This window comes from Equus przewalskii, chromosome 4 (genome assembly GCF_037783145.1).
Source record: "Equus przewalskii isolate Varuska chromosome 4, EquPr2, whole genome shotgun sequence".
NCBI lineage: Eukaryota > Metazoa > Chordata > Mammalia > Perissodactyla > Equidae > Equus > Equus przewalskii.
Window position 1 is genome coordinate 89,496,984 of NC_091834.1, and position 22,521 is coordinate 89,519,504.

The following is a 22,521-nucleotide window of genomic DNA, read 5'->3' on the forward strand; positions in this document are numbered from 1 at the left end:
AAGTTCACTTGGATGTTATAAGATTACGTCTCTATGTATTATATCTTGTAAACAAAGCTCATTTGAATTTAGGGCTTCCCTCAAGGGTGACACTCAACCTTGCTGATAGGATCATTTCTACCAGCGGGAGCCATCCAGCAAATCAGTCTTTGCATTCACCTTCACCGTGTAAACTGCTACACAGTGAATACAGGCTGACTTAGTGGTCACCATTCAGATACCCTCTCATAGTTTTAGGTTCTTGCAGCAGTGACAGGGAGCTCAGAGTTCTCAGGCAAGTTTATCTTCACTGAGATAAATGTTGGAGGAACCCAGAACATCGTAGATTGTAGGGTGTAGTTTCAAGTTCGTAATGCGGATAGGGGTTGTGATCATTATCCTGACACTGAAAGTTCCCTGGGGGCTTTGTAAGGACACTTACGTCACAAATCAGTTGAGGGATGGGAAGAACCACTGCAAGACATGTGGTTTTTTTTTCCTTTAAAAAATGTTTGAAAACTCCTATTGATATGATTTAAGAACTTTTTTGCACACCTGGCTGTAAAAGGAGGATTACGTAAAATACTACTGAAGGTTACTCGCGTGTGAAAAATAAGACTTCAGTTGATGTAGGGAACTTAATAAAGGAACTTGAAAGCTTATCTTTAAACTCTCCCCCTCCCAAACAAAAAAACAAAGGGAGAGAAAACCCAAAACAAGCTTAAAATCGCCAAATGGGGCTGTATTTTATGAGTTGAAGTTACCAGTTGATGTCTTTTGACTTCTAATTTGGTGTTTTATGCAATTAAGCAGTTACTTGCTTCTGATTTAGAGGAACAATTTTATTTCCTTTTTTCTAACTCATTTATTCAATTTTCATTTGTGTGACTTTAGAGAAGGTTAAGATGTGTGATTTATCCTGTTGTCTATACTTAGGGGTTCATAGAGCATATGTCCACATGCCCCATGTTTTCATTTCCACTAAGCAGTTTACTCCCTAGATACTATGCTGGTGTTTGTTTTTCTGCTGAAGTTTCCCACATTTTTAATGCTTTTTCTGTTATTTCTCCTGAAGGAACACTGTATACTGTACTGTAGTAAATGGGGCTATTCTGAAACTTCTCATCTTGGACTTTGCACGTAGTATTTCCATTCCTTATGCAGATGAATGAGTTCTTTTTTCCCTACTGACCATTAGGGCCTTGCCTTGTGGAAAGGAACAAGGTGGTGAAGGGAAAGTATTTTTGAGACCTTGCCTGGTCTCATTAGGGAGTTTGTGACAGACACTTAGATTTTCAAATGTTCAGTTTATACCTTTCCTAAATCTAGATGCAGCTTATTTAGTCAAGTACTGAAGATCTAATGGATGGCATGTTTTACAAGGCACTGGGAAAGAAACAAGACCAGAACAGTGAGGTTTTGTGGGAGGTACTCAGGGCAGGGCGTTGCAAAACCTGAGTCCTAAGCCTGCTCGAATCGTTGTCTGTGCGGTAAGACCTTATGAAAGGTGCAGTGTGGTTGCATCATTCTTACATGTACAGTTGTCCAGGATTGGGACAAGAAAAGGGGCCATGTAAATAGTGTGGGCCATTGTGCTCAGCATGGATTCAGTGAGGGCAGCCCCAGAACGAGCCACCTGTGCTCACGGGTGGTCTCTGTTCCCTTTGTGTACTCATGGTTCCTGCAGTCTTGTTATACTGAGAATGATTCTAGTGTTTAAACCTTTTCAAACATGATCCCTAAATGTGAAGCCAACTAGTTTATTTGGTGTTCAGCTGAAGAAAGAGGGATCTATTCTGACATTGAAGAGAAAACTAGCTATTTTTTGTTTATTAAAAGATGGCACATGAGTCTTTGGGCCACGTAAATGCTAATATGAAAGATTGTATACCGGGTACTTCATGAGTGACTTAAGGGAATTTCAGAGGCAGCTTTGACTAAGCAAATTTGATTTATAATTGACTTGAGAATAAGATGCAACTAAGTGTCTTTATTTCGTAGTTTCCTCGTCTGTCAAATCAGCCAGTATAAGATGATCATTTTCAGCTTTTCCATCCATAACGTGTTAATGATCTTAGCAGATAAAAATCAAGTCATAAATTTGCAAGAGACACAAGACTACTAAGGAGAGCTATTAGTTATTGTCCAACCGTGGGGTGATTTTAGGTGACAAGGAGTTGTTACTCATAGCTGACATTTCCTGTCATTGGAATGAGCAATGAAAGGCCTGAATCTCAGGTTTTGGGAAAGAACAGTCCTGCTGTTTAGAGTGGTCAGTAGACCAGACCGAAATAGATGCTCTTTCTCAATCGGCCGGTTGAGTGCATTAGCCACTTGGAGCGCCTGGCAGCAACTGTGGTGGGGAGCTGCACCGCTTTCCCTTGAGGAGTGAGTCAGCTTCTCAAGTAGCTGAACAGTGGCCAATAATTCTGAGTCAGCTTAATTCAAAGTCAACTTTTCTTTCTCTTTTTACTTATTTATACTCCCAGAATCTTATTATCTGCACCTTTGTCGTATTGTCTGACTCAGAGCTTAATGTCTAAGTTCTGTAGCAGGACAGACATTTAACCATTTGGCTACCCCGACAATAGGAGTAACATCCTGACCCTTCTGAACATTTTAAAGCAAAATAACCGTATAGATGCTGGCTTAATCAAACCAGCTGTTGTGTACCTAATATTGGTATTTCATTTGGGCCCAGTAGGTCTTCGCTTTTCTAGTGGTCGAATAATCTGGCCTAAGCCAGTTGACAGGGCAGAAGCAGTAATATTCCTGGTTAAACCTGGTCAGTCACATGCTGAGATGGGAGCGTGCAAGTGTTAACTGGCACAAAAGAAACTTTACAACTCACAGGTACTTGATCAACTAAGGGAGTGATTTTTATTGATCAATTATTGCTGTGGGAAAACTGCACATGCTGTCAGTAGTAACTTAAAATAATTAAAACAGTATAATGACTATGGGGTGCTCCTTTTCCCATAAGATGTGTTTAGCAAGTAACTGATGGTAGAAATTGGAAATACGTAACGCTCGAAAACTGGGGGGATTGGGAGCTATATCCAGTCAGAGAGCAAGGAGTCTGTCATGGAGAAAATGGCATGGTCTTCAGGAGGAAGAAGGAGGCCTTCATTCCAAAGTGATTCTTCTCAAGGGAGCCGCTTACTGAGCAGTTACAGTTTACTGTATTGCACAAGTTGCTGGGGGCTTTAAGAGACATAAGACATCTCCGCTTCCCTCGAGGGGCTCGTCAGCATGTAGAAAGTGGCTGATGTGTTGGACTCTTCTGTACGTGTCCTCTCAGGAATGAACTACTCATTACATCCAGAAGAAAGCCAGCCAAATATCATTAATAGTGCTGTGGTTTAATTATCGTTTTGGCCTCCTTAACAAGACAAATACGAAAGTTTTTTCTCCCTCTCAGCACTTAACCAATGCAGCAGTATTGATGGTTAGTGATGAGTGAAGAGAGAGATACTAATCCCAACGTGTCCTCTCTCTCTGCTTCCTTTTCCTTTCACAAAAAGAACAGCACCAGCCTCTTCTAAAGAGAACACTATTTCTTTACAGGAATTTGGTGCCAAGGTAAAGAGAAGCCATTGAGAAGAGACGCTTAAAAGGGAATGAGATAGTGATAGTGATAAAAGAGTACTGACTGCCGCAAAGAGGACCTACTAAGAATTACCTTTTTGTGGAGAGAACTTAGGATAGAAACACTTAAGAGAGAGTAGCTGGCATTAGGTCTCAAGTTCTGGGTGAGATTTTTCCCCTGAAAGATGTCACTGGTTTCACTCTCTGTGCATAGGTAGGATGGTTTGGATTTCTCCTTCAGCTCCTAAAAAGGGATGAACTTAAGAACAACATAAAACCTAGTGAGGATAGCCAGTTTGTGAGGCTTAGCCTCTGAGGGGCAACTGAGACATCCTGTCATCAGAAAGAATTGATTGGAGAGACTAGATACAAGGAAGTGAGAAAGAGTGCACGTTTTCTGGAGCTCTGGTACTAAGGATGGAGGGCAGAGAAGAAGACACATCCAAGCATGTGCTTTTGGTTGTTGGAGGCTTCCTGCGCTTCACGTTTGGTGGTAGACGATGGAATCTTCTGGTGGGGGTTGTGTGCTCCTGGCGGTTTTCTTGGCCTGTTGGTCAGATTCTGCTGGGTGCTGGCAGCTCCTTTGATTGGGCTGTTTGCCCACTTGTGTTAGGCCTGATCAGTGATGTTACTAACCTTAGCCCAGGCTGGATAAGTATCCAGGTGGAAGAGGCTAATTCCCCATGTATTGATGGCCACCATCACTATCACCAGGCCAATGACATTGACTCCCAGGCCAGCTTTCACCTGCAGGACACAAACCAGCACACCCTAGTCACTCTGAGCAGGCAGCAGCACAGATCCCCAAGGGCTCCCTATCCATGCCCCCCAGCTAAGCCTTGCCCCTGATGTGATCACAACCCACCCACGTGGCCCTCATTTGTTCCAGTCACTGCCTGGGGTGCTCTAGTGTTGCCTCGTAGGGTAGCACAGGATTGTGGAAGGATGGAAAAGGCAGGGAACGTTTGGGGCTGGGAGAGGGCTATTAGCCTCCACCTCTACTTGCAGCATTCCCACTATGTAGTGGAGGCCTAGAAGTTATATAATTGGAAGACCACATCTCGGAATGTGAGTTACAGTGAAAAAGGGTGCTGCAGCTACGTGATAGGGAAATGTGTTAAAAAAATTAACCAAATCTCTTTAAAGCAGGAATGCCTCAAACTTTAAGGTGCTGACACATATGGGGGACTTGTAGGAGGGGCTGTATTCTATGAAGCCTTTGCCACTGTTACATTTTCTTTTTTCCCAAAGAAGCGCTCACGGAAGTAGTGTACCTTGGGTTAACCCGTGGAAAGAGGTCAGCTGCCTCTGCTCAGCCCTTCCACGGGAAGGTGACACAGTGTGCTAGCTTTGCCTCCTTCTTCTGAGAGAATGGCACCTCAGCGACTCTGACCCCTTCATTTCTGCCATGGCATTGACACTCCCAGGCTGAGGGGGGATGTGAGGGATGATGGATAACAGGCCAGGGCCAGATGGAAAAATCTACAGTAAGGATGGCTTGCATCCTACCAAGGAGAAACCAAGCATACAGTGTGTAGCAAAAACAAGTCCACTAGTTGGCATTCAGTTGGGCAAGTTGCAAGGGAAAAGCAAATGCTAGGAAATTCTTCCAAGCAAATGACTACATGTGTTGCCTCTCTGCTTTCTGGCCTGAGCCCTGGACTTATTAATCATCCTGGCCCCCTGGGCCTTTTGGCATGGAGAACCGTCCATGTTTCCTCACAGGTGAGAGGGGACAGGTTCTAAAAGAGCTAAATTAAGCTTTCTTAGAGTGGAAGGGGACCACATAGGGCATCTAGTGTGAACCTCCTCATTTAGCAGATGAGGAAATTGAAGTCTCAGATCAGTGCCTAGGCTGGGAATAGAACCCAGAGCTGGCTCACTTCTTGTCATCGGTACCTTTGAAAATTGCTGCTTCTGATCACTTGCTTCCAGGGTAGAAGGCTGAGGGTGAATGGTGGGGGCACACAGCAGAGGAAGTGGGGGGCAAGAGAGTTGGGGCAGAGCTCAGTATGAGCAGGCTGAGGGTTGTACAGTACGATATGAGGGGGAGAGAGGAGTGGCTGTGACCGCCCTTCCCTGGAGTATTACAGATGACTTGGCTGAGCAGTTTGAATGGTAGAAAGGACCTGAATATTTGAGACTCCCTATAGCTCTTTCTTCCTTTCCTCCATTTGATACTTACAGAGCAGCTGATAACGAGTTTGGACTCTAGTGAAAAAAAAAAAATGTGTAAGACCCTCAGCAAGGGTGAATGGGCCCTATTTTCAGACAGTTGGGCCCCAGTAGTTTGTGTTAGTTTTTTTCATCCTTCCCCCACCCCAGCAGCCCTGGATATTAAGCATAGCTGTGAGTATAGGTTAAGGAGTGGAGGGTGGATATGCCCAACACTAAAATCAGCAGCAAGATGTCTCCTCACAGCCATCTTTTGTGAGCCCAGCTGGAAAGTAAGGAATGAGCTGTGGATGCTTCATTTTGCATTGTTGCTTCAGGGGCTTCTTGCTTGGGGAGAGAGCTGAACAGAAGCACCCTGTTCTCACAAAATGCCTGTCACCCTAGGTTCCTACACTTTCTCATACTTCACCTTCTATGAATAAACCGGCAACTCTGAATGAATATCCCCACTTGTCCAGTAGAGAAACTGAGGCAAAGACTTGTGTAAGCTCACCCCTCCTGGAACTAGGCCACATCCTGTGTCTGTTCCAGCCCTTTCTGTCCATGTACCCACTTTCTACCAGATAAGGGTTGGGGAGAGCACATTATTGCTATTCTTGGCGCTTATAGACCAACCAAAAACCTTTTACCAGTACCATTCTTTCTGCCACACCAGATTGAGTGTTTCAACGAACCAAGGATACTGCTATAAAATAATAAACTTTAGGAGAAGGCTGTGGAGCCAGTCATCCCTGTCCTCATGACAGCTGGGCCTGGCAGGAAGAGGGCACCCATGACTCACCATATCTTTGATCTGGCAGTGCCCATAGCTGAAGACGATGGCGTTGGGGGGATTGCCCACAGGCAGCATCACTGCAAAGGAGATGCACATGGTGACTGGGATCAGGGTGTAGAGTGGATTAATGTGCAGCGTTTCGGACTAGGAGAAGAGAGAATTCACAGAAACATTAGCTTTGACATTAGCCTTGGCATTTCCTGTTCTTATCACAAACATGCTTTAAGTGATGGCTTGGTGTTGGCTAACCTTGGCCAGACACCATGTGCTAGGGTAGTTAAATCACTGCTCTCAAGGGCATGCAGTGCTGGCCAACCCAATGGGCTCATGCTGCTCACTCACTTCCCGTGGAAACATGGGTTAAGAGTTACTTCCTAGAAGGGATGTTTCAATTCTGGGTGCTGATCTAATTTTATTTAGTTGAGAAATTATTTCTTCAAACTCAAATCTCATGAGTAAGCTGCTTTGATTGAAGTAGGGATACCTCACCCTTGGGGTGCAGAACTAAGGATTTTTTTTCTAGCTAAGATGCTTGCTTTGTATGGCATTTGAAACCATGGTCTTGCCCTCAGTGTTGCTGGGTTTTAACTAAGTGCACTCCCATGCTCATACAAACGACATGATGGAAGGGAGAAGTTGGAGGGGGACATCTGAGCAATCAGCAAAGAGTAAGGCTAGGGGGCAGTTTGGTGTTAGAAAGAGGAGGAGGTTGTATTTTGCTGGGGAGGGTCATTTCACAGGTCCCACCTCACAGAATGGGACGCTTGCAGTGTTGTGTCTGGTGCATTCCCTTTGGAGCTGCTTAGCCAGCCTAAGATCTGGCAGTTGCTCCGCTCCCCTGTTCCATTAATGAGAAATAGTTCTGAGACCGTGGAATGAGGCTGGTCTTGCTCACAATTCTCCAAACCTCCTGGACAGAGAAATTGGGTGGAAGTGGTGAGGATAGTTAGAGCTTAGCCTTGGTCTTCATAGCTATGTGTATTTCTGGGAGCATTTTTGCCTCCACTTTCTGTAGTTTTCTGGGTCTACTGTTAGATCTTATCTCAGGAGAGAAAGGTTGATAATGATTGTGGGGAATTGGAATCCTAGGGTTTTAAGGTTATTTTGTCTGTTCTCTTATTTTCACTCAGGGCTGCCCCTAAACTAATCCTAGTGTTTTGGAAAGGGTTTCCAGAACTCTTGCTCTGATTTATTAATTTATCTATTTTACTTCTCCGTTGCTATTTGAAAAGCTTCATTTTAAAAACTATGACTTGAACACCAATCACTGAAGGCCGTGGCAGTGACCAGAGGAGAGAGTACAGCCATGGAACTGTTCTCTGCCACCTCAGGCCCATGGGGCAGCCCATCTGGACATCTGAGAGCCCTGTTCTACTTACCAGGCTGCACAGGATGGGCAAGAAGATGGTGATGGTGGCTGGGTTGCTCACAAACTCTGTGACAATGGACACGAGAATGCATGCCAGCAGGGTGACAGCCCATGGTGGGAGGCTGCTCAGGGACAACATCTGGTGCCCAATCCATGTGGAAAGGCCTGAGCTCTGCAGGAAGACAAGGTGATACAGTTAGAAGAAAGGAGAACAAGCACATTACACTGGAATTCTTAGACTCCTGAAGGTCAGGGATGCTGGGGGACTGGAAGGGACCACCAGGAGTCATCTAATTTGCCTCCCTATTTTCAGGCAGACTGGACCCAGCAGCATTCCTGATTGGTATGATTAGAACGCTTTTGTAGCCTGGAAAATTCTTTTTTATGAGTGTACAACATTCAGTCTTAGGTTTCCTGGTCAGTCTCACGGGGCATGGAGAGCCACCCATGCTAACTACCATGATTCTTCTCAGGACTTTGCCGTGATGGCTTGGCAGGGATTGGAGATCTGTGGGGCCGTCAGGCCCTCAACTTCAATCTCAGTACTCTTTCTCCAGCCCCTGACACCCTCACTCTGTGCATCCAATCAACAGTGCCCTTTACCCAGACTACCAAGCGTGGTCCTTAATTGTGCTTTCAAAATCAATTTCTCTTATTTTATCACCCAAGAAAGGGGGAAAGTTCACAACATCTTTGGATGGTAACCTTTCTAGTGGTTTTGAGGGGATGAGTGGGCAGGGCTGAACATTAGAAGTTTTCCCGAGTCATGAAAGAGAGAGGGGTTATAAGTCTATCCCTGTTTAGTGGGGAAGGTGCTGGCTGCATCGCTGGCCCGTAAGCGTAGTCACTCAGCCCCAATCTGTTTTAGTTTCAAATCCCATCATGGCTGACATCAGGATCTACAATCTGCTAGTGCTTTTTGTGACACAATATGTGAAGGCATATTGCTACTCTTGAACCTTTTCCGTTAGCAACATTAGAATAATGTTAGAATTGAATAATTCATTTGGCTGGAAGCTGTTCATCTGTGCAGTGTGAGGGCTCTGCCCCTCCCCTAAAAAATGAAGGGCACCATTGAGTTTTTGTACTCAAAACTCCAGGTTGCTGTATGCATTTTCCTGCCCTCCCACCTCTCCCTTCTGTGGTTGACATGCTCTAACTTTTCCTATTTACCTTAGAGACAGCAACTGTAATAAAGAAATGGTGAGAAGGGGAGAAAGCAAGGTCAGACATTTTATGATTCCTCAAGCTGTAAGTCCTACTCATGTTTTACTATTAAAGACAGCCTCACTACATTGCCAGCAGGGTACCTTTTCTCCTCTTTTCTAAATCCATCAAAAGCTCATTTGACCTCCACAGCACCCTGGCCACCTAATAGACAACTATGACCAAAGGCCTTCAGAATTCTCTCTGTTGTATCCATTTTCACCTTGGAGCACTCTCTTTTTTCTCTCAACTTGAGAGCTGCAAATCCAGTACTTGGGGACTATATCAATTAACGGTTGGTACAAAACCTCAAGGCCTACAGGGACTCCGTAATTGTTATCTCTTGTAACACCTTACACCTTGCTCATTGGACAAAGACCGGGGAGGAAGAGCAATTAGCTGAGTCGAAAAATTACACTTTATAAAGAAATGGAATTTTATTTATCATGTTATCCAAATAATATTCAAAGTAAAATAATTTAATGACAGTATTTTTCAGTAGAACTGTTTTATAAATTGATAAATTAGACTGCAAAGTTAGAAAGAAATACAACAAAGGAAGTCTTAATTTTTTAAAACCTTGGTATGAAAACATTTTACATTGATTTTTCCTCACTAATGTTAAGACTCTGAAATTATTTCAAACTCAGTAGGACTCACATATATTATACCTGAATTATATTATTAAAATTAGTAGAGTCAGCAGGTTTTACAGAAATATCAACTATACTGTCTGTAATACACGCACAATTTTGGTTAAAAAAAAAAGATCTTTCTAGGCTAGACTCAGGGGCCAAAACTAACAACTGAAATTCAGTAAAGATACATATGATATCCTGAATCTGGAATTAGAAATACTTCCAGCACATATACAGGATTAGTTTTAGGACTTGCGGTTTATTAGTTGCTAACAATTAAAAGAATGAAGGGTTTTAGTTGACTGCAATTTCAACATAAATGTTGACGTGAATGCCAATGAAGCCTTGTAAAAGCTTCCATAAAAATCCCGATGGTGCTTAGATCAGAGGTGAGAGATGGGGCCTGGGTAATAGAACTACTTTGCTTGCAGTAAACTGACCGCCTCTGGGCCATATTTGAATACGGCCAAAGGCAAACTAGTGATTCCTGAGGAGAGAACCAGCATGGTAAGGGGTCACTACTTCTATGAGGAATGGTTAAAGGAACTAGGGAGTTTTACTTGGAAAAAATCCCCTGAGGGGATCTAATGAGTCTTTATTATTTTAGTAACTAAGACCTAAGACAGGGTTCCAGAGAACAGAGCAAGAGCCAATGGTAGAAGACATTCAGAAGACCCAAGGTGAAAGTAAAGAACAACTATTCTTTGTTTCCGGCTCAGGGAGTCTCTGTCACTGGTGGTGTTCAAGCCAGGAGCATCATGGAGGGAAATCTCACATTGGGTAGGAGATGGGACTCAGTGTCCTCCAAGGTTCCTTCCATGTGTAGGATTCTGTGACCTTTTTTTTTTTTCCTGCTTTATCTCCCCAAACCCCCTGTACACAGTTGTATGTCTTAGTTGCTGGTCCTTCTAGTTGTGGGATGTGGGACACCGCCTCAACGTGGCCTGATGAGCGGTGCCATGTCCGTGCCCTGGATCCAACCCTGGGCCGCCGCAGCGGAGTGCGCGAACTTAACCACTCGGCCACGGAGCCGGCCCCCATAACCTTTTTATTAATGGTGCAGATAGCATTTAGGCCCTCACTGAAGGGGCAATCAAAGTTTAGAGCCAAGATTAGAATGGGGTAATGTATATAGAGAAGGTGGAGGGAGAAACAAGTGGGAACCTTAACCTGATTCATTCTTAGGGTCATTCTCTATTTCAAGAAGGGCTAACACGTTAAGAAATTCAACTATCTCCTACCAGGCCCCCTTAAAATATTTCACTTCAAATCCTCCCAATCAGGAAATCAAGAAGTATTTACATCAGCTTTAGCATAGATTCTCCAAAGGGGCTCAGTATATGCTTATGGACTGACTGAGGGACAATTTGCTGTGTCACTTGGGGCATCTCTGGGCCCTTACAGACACTATCTTCTATCACCTATCCCCACTGTTAAATCCCCAGAAGAAGATGGCTGCAAATCCGATAAACCTTCTGCTTAGGGCAGTGTGGGCCTGTAAATGAGATGTGAATGCCCGTGTGACTCCGTGGCACAGCTGATCTGAAATTCTCTATTCCCAACAGCGTTAGCTTAGAAGCTGAGGGTGGGACAGGGTACCTGTTCCTGGCTGTACTGCTTCCCTTCCCAGTGACCTGGGTGAACATTTCCCTCTCCCTCACATCCTTTGAATCTTCTCTCCCAGAACCATAATGACTTGCTAGGTAAAGCTGCTGGAAACATATCTGGCCCAATAAGAACAGAATTCAAGGGTTACCTTGCTGCCAGAAGCCAGGGCATAGCCTCCTCCCACCAGAATGACGATCTCCCAGGGCATGGTCTTCTGGAAGTCCTTCCACGTGATGATGGGCTCCGTCCCCAGTGAGGGCTGCTGGTTCTCCCCTGGATCACAGACAGAGGTACAGCCCCATAAACCCTGATGGGTGGGATTTGTGGAGACGGGGGCCTAACTGATCTGGATAATTTGGGAGGCTGCTCTGCTATTTGGGGGGGAATCAGAAGGGCCTTGGTCAGGCTCCTTCTGAAAATTCCGACTTGGTGTTTGACTACAGTCAGCCTCAACTTCTTCCCTTGACCTCTTCTCACCATTATTCTTTTTCCCAAAGCAAGGCTTCTTCGCAGGAATCAGGAAGAGGAGAAAGCCAAGGAAGACAGAGACCGTGGCGTCGGTGCGGTAGCCTTTCCTAGCAGAGAGACAAGCAGAGCTGGAGGAGAGGGTTTGGGAAGCCTCAGGGGTAACACGAGGTCTCAGGACAGTCTGAACACAGTGCCTCTTTTTAGGACCTAGTCTAGAGAGGACATCAGCCTTACTTCTTGCCATTGCTGCCATGCTATCCAACTGTGGTTTTAATGGGCAATGGTTAATGTCAGAGCCAGGGCCTGGCTAGGCTAGATGTCTTAGTATGAATTTATGGGCCCATTAGAAGGAGGGATCAGGAGTCACTTAGATAAAAGAGAACAGAAAAGGATGAGCCCTCTTTCCTGTGAGGGTCACATCTCCATGTGTCTTTTCTCAAATGGGAACCTGGTGCTGAGGGAGCTTGTGGGCTGTGGCCTGGCCCTCGGGGGAATATGCAGGGGAGGTACAGGAGGCTGTGTCTGCCTCTCTCTCTGCTGGCCTCACCAATCCACAGCCAGTCTCTTTACAGTTGTTATTTTACTTTATAGACATTTTCTCCTTTAACTTTCATAACAACCTGTGAGTTAACTGAGGTTCCAAGAGCTTAAGGAACCGGACCAAGGTCACATGGCTGGTAAGTGCAGCACCAGATGCCAACCCCAGACTCAGACTCCAAAGACTGTTTTTCTTCCTGACTCCACACTGCAGCTTCCCTTAAAAAAGGGGACTTTCCAGGGAACAAAGTGCTTCCCGGGTTCCTGACTGCCCCTAAGAGTCTAGGAGGGGAAACCAGTGGGAACTGCCTGAAGAGTTTGGGTGAGGGGGTTGTTCTTAAGGAGGAGACAGTATCACTTACTTTTCAAAGAAAGAATCCCAGCCGGGAACAAAGCCAGGCTCCCGGGTAAACCACAGCACGGTCATCAGGATGAAGAAAAAGCCAGTCACCATTTCAGGGTAGCTATAGAATGACACAGAAAGACCCGTTCCAGGAACTGGGGAATTTTTGTTAATGTTTTCACTTTGCTCGGGATACTCCTGTGTTCAGAGCTCCAACACTGGTTAACTGTTGCACCCCCCTGAACGGACGACTGTGAAGTGGGAAGAGGGCTGAGATGATGCCAGAAAATGCGACACTAACCACGTTCACCAGAGAAATTTAGGTGGGAAGGGAGCGATAACACAGCACCATACATTTATAAAATAAAATACAGCCTGCAGGGGGAATGTGGTGAAATGAGCCCCTCAAACACTGCTGGTGGGGGTAGGAATTGCTACAACCTTTTTGAGGTAATTTGACGATACACATCACAAGCCTTACATTCAGTCATTCCTTTCAATAAGAAAATTACCAGCAATGCATATTGAAACATTACCTATTAAAAAATTACACATTAAAAAGTAGAAACAACCCTACATATCCAATGATATTCCATAAGATTAATACATTTTGGTATAACTATATGTTAATATGAGATGCATCTAATAATCATGCTTCCACAGCAGAATTAAGGACCAGGGAACATAATGACAGTATAATATTAAGTGAAAAAAGGCAAGATATAAAACCGTGTTCAGTATGGACTGAATTTTACCAAAAATACATACAATTTTGCACAAAAAAGCGTGGAAGGAAACGTACATCTTGTTAGTTGTTAACACTGGGATGCTAGGAATACAACTCAATTTTAATTTTTTCTTTATATTTTCCTGTATTTTCTTAATGTTCTACAGTGAACATGTATTCCTTTTATAAATTAAAGTTTTAAAAAATACAGCTTATACCTGAATCCTATTACCCAAAGTTGTACATGCCAATTGCCATAAAAAGAGAAACAGCCCTAATATAGGATGCTGGGTCGCTGTGGGAAAGCTGATGGTTGTGGCTGAGGGTTGGTGAGTGATTTCTCAGACACTCTGTCTTCAAGTCTTATATGATGCTGCCTGATGCTCTAAATGCAGTACAAAGTGCCCGGCTCCCTAGGAGTGGCCACTGGACCGTGCGGTGGCCCATTGTGAGCAATGTGGGGAGTGCTGACTTTAGAGAGCATTCAGCCTGTCCCAAGAGAGTGGCTGTGCTGTCCTGCATTGTTCTTTCTCCAGCTGCCTCATCTGTGACATTCTAGCCCCATGCCATGGCTATACCTTGGACTTGGAATATAGCAAAGGGAATAGGCTGATCTGGAATCAGCCAGCTGGACTTTGGCATTAAATAGCTTCTCTAAATGCCTGGAATCATAGTTGTGGGACAGCTGAAGGCACTCTAGAGAACAAAGCTGCTTCTGTGCTCACTCTCCCTGCCCTGCTTTCTCTCCTGGGGAAGGAGAGAGGTGAATGGCTGATTTTTACCTAATGGCTCCCAGCTTTTCATATTCCTCTTGGATCCTCTTCTCTGACAACTCTTCTCTTTTGGTCTTCTTCTTCTTGCTCAGAGAGCAGGTCTCTTTAAAACTGAGAGGGGAGAATGAGCAAAAGAGTAAAGAAAACACTCTTCTGAGGCCCAGAGGAGATCAGGCATTAGGCAAATACTAAAGCACTGGCTTGCTGTGGGCACTTTTCTTCTCTTCACTCAAGCTCTGCCCCTCCAACCCCACCTATCATACGACTTTTATTTCCCAAGTTGTACAGCCTCTCATCTGCCCTCTCCCCTAGCTTTTCAGGCATATCCCTGTGGTATATCAATGTGAAGTTACATCTTACGGACTTGTGCAAGTATATTTATGGGGGGTTGTTTCTACAAACTTGTCTTTTACATAATTGAGAATCAATGTGATGTGGCATATGGGTATAGATGTTTATATATTTGTGTGTTGCACACACACATGTGTGTTTGTTTATCTGTCTAGGGACAAGGCTTATCTGGGGTGAAAGTGGGCACTGAGTTTCTATTAGCATCACTGGAAGTATAGAAATATCCAGCTATCATTGAATTGACAACAGTCTCTGAGTTATTAAAAAAAAAAAAGTAAGCTCAGACAACATTCCCTAACCAATGGGAGTGTTGGGTTCCACGGACTAACAGCAAAACATTGTATATGTCTTCCCTTTGAGTGTCTGAAGCTGATCAACTTTGGAGTAGTTATTGGTTGTGAAGAAAAGGATTGCTAAGCAGATTAGTATTAGAAATAATAGTGCAAGAGGAATGTCTAACATCATTTTGAGGGACATAAGCATATTCCATACAATTACTAAGTATAAATCACTCATGTCTATAAAATTTAGCCTAAGGCAACTTCTACTTGGAGTCATATTTCTTTAGAAGTTAATTCAAATTATTCTATGCTTTCAGAGAAATGAAACTACATTAAACACTCTCCAATTCAGACTTTTTATAAATTGGATAGTTCCTCTAACCAGTTAGCTGTAATTAAGAACATTTCATTGTAGAGCTTATCACTATAAGTCCGTGTAGGTTTGGAGTGTCTAGAACAGACAATGCCCAACTCCCTGTGCAGACCACTGCGTTCTCTTCAGAGCATCCTCAATGGTTACTCAGCAGCTCCCCCTTGAGTGGTGCCCTCCAGGGCTTGTGTCATGGCCTTGGACAGACAGGGGAGCCTCAGTGCCTTGCTGGCAGGGCCCTGGGACTCACTTGCAGCCCAGGAACAGCCAGTGCATCCAGAACCAGCTGACCACCAGCATGATGAGGGAGATGGGAAAGCTGAAGAGGAACCAGGTGCCGAAGTTGACCACCTCTGCAGCTGGATACTGGCTAAAGGGGAAAGAACCAGGTCAGTGATTAGAAAAGGGTGAATTTCCATGTGGTGTTTTGGGGATAAAAAGTTAAATGCTCCTTAAGAAGACATACAGCAGAGCTAACGGTAGAGACAGTGATAACAATATGGTGAAACATTAGCTAGAACTCACGTTTTTGATAGGTGCAACTGTACAGAACCCAGCCAAGAATTATGAAGTAAGCTAAAAAAGGCATCTAATATCATTGAACTGTGTATAGTTTGCACTCAGGAGAATCACTCGGGGTCTGTTTGCTCTTAATTTACGTAAAGATGGTGGTTAGGTTTACTCATCTGGTTTTCAAGACAGTAGACAATAGAGAGGGCAGTCTGGTATACATTGTTTCTAAAGTCACTGAAGGAATTTGAGTTTGTTTTTTTTTTAAAGATTTTCTTTTTTCCTTTTTCTCCCCAAAGCCCCCCGGTACATAGTTGTGTATTCTTCGTTGTGGGTCCTTCTAGTTGTGGCATGTGGGACGCTGCCTCAGCGTGGTTTGATGAGCAGTGCCATGTCCGCGCCCAGGATTCGAACCAACGAAACACTGGGCCGCTTGCAGTGGAGCGCGCCAACTTAACCACTTGGCCACAGGGCCAGCCCCATGGAATTTGAGTTTTGACTGGAGGAAAAAGGGTGCCAATTCTGGAGAACTTTGAACTCTAGAGCCTCATGAAGGTTCCAGGTGTTGACTGTGTCCATATGAGAACCATGACTTGGAATCTCCACATCTTTTGTCAACATCCGCTTCTGTCTTAGGGTGCCAGGGAAGTTGCTCAAAGGACGCCTCATTCATCATCAGGCAGAGCTGTCACCCCAGCCCAGGTGTTTACTGGGGAGCCAGATGGACCACATGTGAGCCATGACTTTAGCCTAGACAAGACCTGTGTTTCTTTTCCCTTGGGCCCTTCTTGTGGGACTGGGCACAGAACTCCTCTAAGGTGGGAGGAGACTGTGCCCCTCTTTTCACGCTAGGCACTGCCTGGAAAAAGAAGGGCCAAGAGCAAGATCCCCTACAGAGAGAATGCAATGGAAGGACAAGATGCAAGAGTGTTTCATCTTCTTTATCATCACAGGAACATCCACTCTTTTGCACTGTGCCCTGGTTGTGGACTTGCCTTTACTAACACATGCCTCTTGGAGAAGTTATGACAGCTCGTGCCCTCCCTAAAGGCCAGAGTGGGTCACTGATAGTGGGCACTGGGAAGAAGGGCTTTTGGAGCTAGGAGGACACCCGGGGGCATAAATCATTCAGTAACTTACTATGGGCTGCCCTGGGCTAACAGTCATAAAGTCTGTTGCATCATCTCTTCTCTGTACATAAAAGCCCAGGCCCTGCTCCTGGACCCAGGAAAAGGAATGGACTTTTAGAATAGATTAAATAGACTTTTGTGGATAAATGTGAGGGCCTAATACCATTTATAGCACTTTTAAAAGTGAGAATATATATACTGACTGTAACAACTAATTTGTAGATTTTTGAAACACAGCCAAAGTGAACTTTGGGGGTGGTCTGTTTGCCAATGCCAAGAAAAACACCATGGTGGCACCTTCAGACCAGTGGGGATCCCGTGAGCCTACCTTCCTTTCCTAGAATCCCTATTGTCCAGGTAAGTTACAATTATGACTAAATGTACCATTTCATGACCCAAGAAGGAGACTAAGGGAATATGAATTGGTTCAATCACAATATGAACCAGAAATTAGAGGCAGAAACTCAGAGTAACGTGGTGTGAGAAGTCTCTGAAGCTCAGGTCCCGGGGATTAGGTCTTAAACCTTCATTGAGCCTTCACCCTCCCTCCCACTCTCCTTCCTCCCTTTTCCTTCCTTCTTTCCTTCCCTTTCCTGCTAAAATGAAAGGTGTGTTTCTCCTCTTGTCCATGATTAATTTCTTCACTCTGCCTGGATCTCATCCCTTCTTGCTTTCTCAGCGACATCACTCTATCAATCATCTCCTCTCTCAAATCTTTAATTTTCTCTCATCTGGAATGTCCCTATCAGCATTTAAATATCTCCCATCTTAAAACCCACTTCTTGACCCTTTATTATCTCCCTTTATTCTCATCCCATATCTTTCCTTCCCTCCACAGCCAACTCTCCATTTCGTCACCTCTGTCTTACTCCTCAGCTCACTGAAATTTGGCTTCTTTTGCCACCACTTGATCAAATTGCTATTGCCTAGGTCACCAGTAACCTCTAAGTCACCAGATCTAATGGACGCATTTTCCCCCTTATTTTTGCTTGATCATTCAGCAACTTTAAACAATGTGGACCACTCCTTCCTCCTTGAAACACTTTCTCCCTTGGGTAGAATGACAGGAGATTTTCTTCTTTCTTGTCTGATACCACATTATTCTCTCTTTGGTAGTGTACTTTAAATGTTCAAGCCTAATTTTTATGCTGCCTGCTCTACTCACTCTATATGTTTTCCCTGAGTGATCTTCACTCTTGTGGCTTCAATTTCCACATGCATGCCACCAGGACTGACACCATCTAATTTGTGGGGCCCAGTGCAAATGCAAGTATGGGGCCTCTTGTTCAAAAACTATTAAGAATTTCTGGATGGTGATAGCACAGCATTAAGCCAAGTGTAGGGCCCTTCTGAGCACGGTGGCCCTGTGTGACTGCACAGATTGCATGTCTATGAAGATAGCCGTGCAAGCTACTGACTTCAAATCTATGCCTTCAGCCTAAAAATTTCTCTTGACATTCAGAGCTGTATTTCCACTGGACGTCTCAACCCCTACGTCAATAGTTCCTCATCTTTCCCCTCATTTAGGTCAAGGGCAACTCTTCCCCCAGTTGCCGAACCAGGAGCCTGAGACTCAGACTTGGGCTTTCCCTCTCTCAGGCTTTTTCTCATTCTACCAAGGCCAGTCAAGTCCACCTCTGAATCTCTCTCAAAACTGACCATTCCTCCTCCCCACTGCCACTGTTGTCCAGGCCACCATCAGCTCTCTGCTGGGCATCTGCAGCAGCGTCCTAAATTGTCTTCCTGCTGCCTGCCTTCTCCTTTCCAAACTATTTTCCATTTTTTAAATCCAGAATGAGTTTTCAAAACTGTAAGTCTGATCACCTCACTCCGTGCCTGAAATTCTTCAAAGGCTTCTCATGACCTTTCAGGTGAAGTCCAAGTTCCTTAGTGGGCCTTGTGGTCTGTGTCCCCGCCTCCCTCTATCATTTCTCTTATGTGCTCCACTCTCTTGCATCTGAGCCCTCCTGCTCACTGTTGTCTTTGTCTGAAAAATCTCCCTTCATCTACTTTACTTCAGCTCATACTACAGGTCTCTACTTTCATCAGTGTTTTTTCGGGAAGGCATTTCCTCCCTCTGGACTGGGTGAGCTCCCCTAGCAGGGCTCTCCTGGCAGAATCTCGCCCTTTCCAGTCCCATTTAACTGTAATGACTTCATCGTCTCTTTTCCTTCTGGTATGGAAACCGTTCTATTATCATTTTCTGCTGTATCCTTAGCACATGATCCTGTGCCTGACACATAGTGGGTGGTTAGTAAATACTTGCTGACTGAGTGAATTACTTACTTGTTGAAGTGTTCCAAGAAAATGAGGCTGGTGGAGGTGCCAATGATGGTAGTCAGGCCCCCAATGGTAGCAGCATAAGATATGCTCAGAGAAAGGCACTTGCAGATCATTTGGTCATGCTGGGACTTGTACTTTCTGTTGAGTTCCCGGTTCCTGGGCCCAGGGGTCAGGACTAGTGGCTTTTCCTACCAAAAGAAGATCAGTGAGTCTCTCCAACACAGCTTGAGCTGTCTGGCACTCAAAGCATGAAAAACAGGGGCCCCCTGGTGCAGTGGCAAGGCTCTGAGCTTGGGTGTCAGAAAGACAAGTCCCAACCCCAGTTCTGCCATTCACCAACTTGGGTGGCCCCACCAAGCTGCAGTTTCTTTTTGTGTAAAATAGAGAAAATCCTATTTTCTCTGCTAGACTCTTGTGAAGAGTAAATAAAGTAATATATGTAAAGCATTTAGAACACTTCTTGGCATTTAACAAATGGTAAGCTATTATTATTTTTGTTGTTATTAATATTAACAGATTGTTCTGTTTTTTGCTTGAACTCCAGTAAAACTGGCTCTTCTCCACTTTGTGTTTGAAGATCAAATAGAAGATGGTTGTTCTATCTGGAGTTAAAATGACAGTCCTGATTGGGAGATGACTGAAAAATAAGGCTTGGATTACAAAAGGAATCTACCTTTCATTGGGTAAGAGGGTCAATGTAGGAAGGAAAGGTCCTCCCTTCCTTCCTCACTTTTTCTTCCTTCTTGCCCATTGCCTTTCCTTCCCCTTGCACGTAAGCCTTGCCATGGTCCTTGCAGGCTCTTCTTGGTCCAGATGATGGCCTTTCAGGGTCAGAGGCTGCTGACCTCTGGTCATAAGTATGGACTAAAGAAGCAAGTGCCATCTGCCCCTCCAGGCCTGCCTCACCTCACTGAGTCTTCATGAGACTAGGAGCAGTCTGGCCCAAATGTCAGCAGGCCAGGTCATAGGAAAACCATGGGGAAGAGGCCACCTTGCCACATTTCTCAAAGCCCTGAACCACTGCCCCATCTTTCTAGGAGGGCCCAGGTAAGTCTGGACCCTTCCAAACCTTCCTGAAAGATTCATCAATTATCAGAACTGGAAGAGACTTCATAGATTCTCTGGTCCAGTGGTTTTCTACAGTCTTTTCTTCTAATGCAGTTTTGCATGGACCGCCAATATATAAAACATAAATGTAGTGTTTCATTGGCATACATCTATTTTGTAACTGAAAGCAGATACATATGGTCAGGGAGATGTGGACTTGAATCGAGAGGCTCCTCTCACTAGTTCTGAGGCCTTGGGCACGTGATGTCATCTCCCTGCCTCATCTGTAGAAATGGAGTTCAAAATTGCTACCTCATTGAGTCAAGACTAGAGAGAAAATGCTTAGCACAGTGCTTGGCATATAATAAGTGTTTAATAAAAGGTGGCAGTGATTTATGATGATGATGGATGTTAAATAATCGAGATTATTTTGATGATCACAAAAATTTGAAATCAAGGGTTATAAGTGATAGTTTCAATTTTATACCTTACAGCTTCAACATCTATCTTACTTCTGCATTTTATTTCAGTGATATAGTACCAGGAAAATCCTTATTTGCACAGCAAAGCAGTTGCCTTAAAATCTCAGAGTACTCAAAATATTTGCAATGTCCCTGAGGCACTTTTAAGGAATAGTTGAATACCTCTGATCTAGACCAATCCTCAGCTTTTATGCTTGAAGAAACTGGGGCTCAGACGGTAGAATGACTTGCTGAAGTCAACAGCGAGTTAGACATTTTATCTCCATGGCACACGCAGCCTGGACATGTATGTGGATAGAGTTCCTGGTGACAGCTCACTAGCCTGATGGCCTCACAACTTCAAGACCAGTGGCCCTTGGGAAGCTCAAGGCATTTCATGTAGGAAACAGGGTCAGGAGGTGCAACAGCATTACCTGGGATGGGAGCTGCTTCTTGCCCTGGTGGTGTGCAGTCTTGATGGGGTTGGTGATTGTGGGCACACCGTTCAGGTTCTGTCGGGACAAAGACCATCACACTATCAGGAAGAGGATGTGGTGGGGCTTAAGAAGTACCACCAATCGTCCCAGGGGCGCCCCACACCTCAGCACGGAGGGAATCAAAGACCAGAAGCCAGAGAAAGCGTGCAGTTGTGAGCGACCCCAACTGTGCCTGCCTCCATTTCACAGCTTCCCGTCCAGTTTGGGGTCAAGGACCCCATTGGAAGTGGCTTTTGAAACTTGGCAGAACATGGCTCTGTCCTTATAGAAGAGCTTGACTTTGGAATGTTATTAGCTAATGAAGAATCCTCCATTTTTTCCTTAACACAAAGAAAATGGAAAAAAAAAACCTCACCATAACAACGTCCACAGTTTGGACTGATTAAAGTCCATCTGTTTGGACTGGTGAAGAGATATAAAACCAGCTTTGGGGGCAGCAGTGTGTAGGTAAACTTTGCTTTCTCCTATAAATGTGTCCCTTTTTATTACACCATTTTTGCAAATGGAATCCCCACTGCAAGGAATCCTAAGGGTGAATCTGTGGCTGTTGAAAATCTGGGTGGCTGAGTATTGGATTTCCATGAAAAAAGGCGATCCTGTATGTGGCTAAACCCACTGGGGTTTAGAACTACCCAGGCCCTCATTAGGGGCCCGTCTAGTCTTCTTTATGTCCAGGCTCGTGTGAGCCCCTCTCTGTTCTCACATCAGTGGAGGCTGCTGGGCTCTAGGACAAGCTGCCAGGCATCTCTGTCCCTGAGTTATCTTGAGGGACTCTCAAGTGATCCCAAAGCACAGAAAGAACCCAAGGCCATACCTTGCTCTGCACCAGAGAAGTGAAGTCTGCAGTGGATGTGCTGGAACAAAGCAAAGGAAATGAGAGAACAAACAGTGGTCCAGACTTCCTGAGATGAGAATTCTCCCCACACATCAGTGTTTGGTATAGTGACCTCTCTAGGTTCTGGTGTTCCAGGCTGCAAAGAAGAGGAATCTCACCCTAGTCTTCCTCGCCTTCTGGACATGCTGTGAAGACTTGTGGGGACAGGGGCCTGCTCCTTCCTAAGGCCAGGGCAGCGCATTTCCTTTGAAGTGATACTGATAAGTATCCTAATAAGAGCTAACATGGAGTGCTTAGTAGGTGCTGAGTGCTCAAATATGGGCTTTAATCCTCAGGACACTGTTAATCCTCATAACAGATCGATGGTGCAGGTATCACTACCTACATTTACAGAGTAGGAAACCAGGCAGAGAGAGGTTACTAACTTCCTGAGGGCACCGGGGTGCTAAGTGGTGGCTCCGGATAGGAACCCGTCTCTGCCCGGACAGTCTGGGACCCTGACCACGTCTTCACTGGCTGACGGGGTCAAGGTCACTATCTAGAAAGAAAAATTTGTGAAAGGCTTATCTG

The 22,521-nt window shown here is 44.7% G+C and overlaps 1 protein-coding gene and 1 long non-coding RNA gene across 5 annotated transcripts in view; one reads left to right on the forward strand and one right to left on the reverse strand.

The window, feature by feature from the left end:
- Window positions 1–2,833: 2,833 nt before the first annotated feature.
- Window positions 2,834–22,521, reverse strand: part of SLC13A4 (solute carrier family 13 member 4) — a 42,362-nt gene continuing 22,674 nt past the window's right edge. For 2 of the 4 annotated variants that reach the window (XM_008542299.2, XM_070617825.1), the window contains exons 6-16: window positions 21,931–21,970; window positions 21,054–21,131; window positions 19,115–19,299; window positions 15,439–15,558; window positions 14,196–14,297; window positions 12,706–12,807; window positions 11,816–11,913; window positions 11,487–11,611; window positions 7,897–8,058; window positions 6,524–6,661; window positions 2,834–4,314 (exon numbers count right to left, since the gene is read on the reverse strand). In XM_008542299.2, the coding sequence (XP_008540521.1) occupies window positions 4,177–4,314; window positions 6,524–6,661; window positions 7,897–8,058; window positions 11,487–11,611; window positions 11,816–11,913; window positions 12,706–12,807; window positions 14,196–14,297; window positions 15,439–15,558; window positions 19,115–19,299; window positions 21,054–21,131; window positions 21,931–21,970 (1,288 nt within the window). In that variant the 3' untranslated portion in view covers window positions 2,834–4,176. Of the gene's footprint in view, window positions 4,315–6,523; window positions 6,662–7,896; window positions 8,059–11,486; window positions 11,612–11,815; window positions 11,914–12,705; window positions 12,808–14,195; window positions 14,298–15,438; window positions 15,559–19,114; window positions 19,300–21,053; window positions 21,132–21,930; window positions 22,088–22,521 lie in introns of all 4 variants that reach the window. The other 2 variants (XM_008542298.2, XM_070617824.1) reach the window with 1 other exon arrangement.
- LOC139083079 (uncharacterized) lies at window positions 16,957–21,415 on the forward strand. Its single transcript, XR_011539627.1, has 2 exons — window positions 16,957–17,185; window positions 19,656–21,415. It is a non-coding gene; the product is annotated as an uncharacterized lncRNA (long non-coding RNA).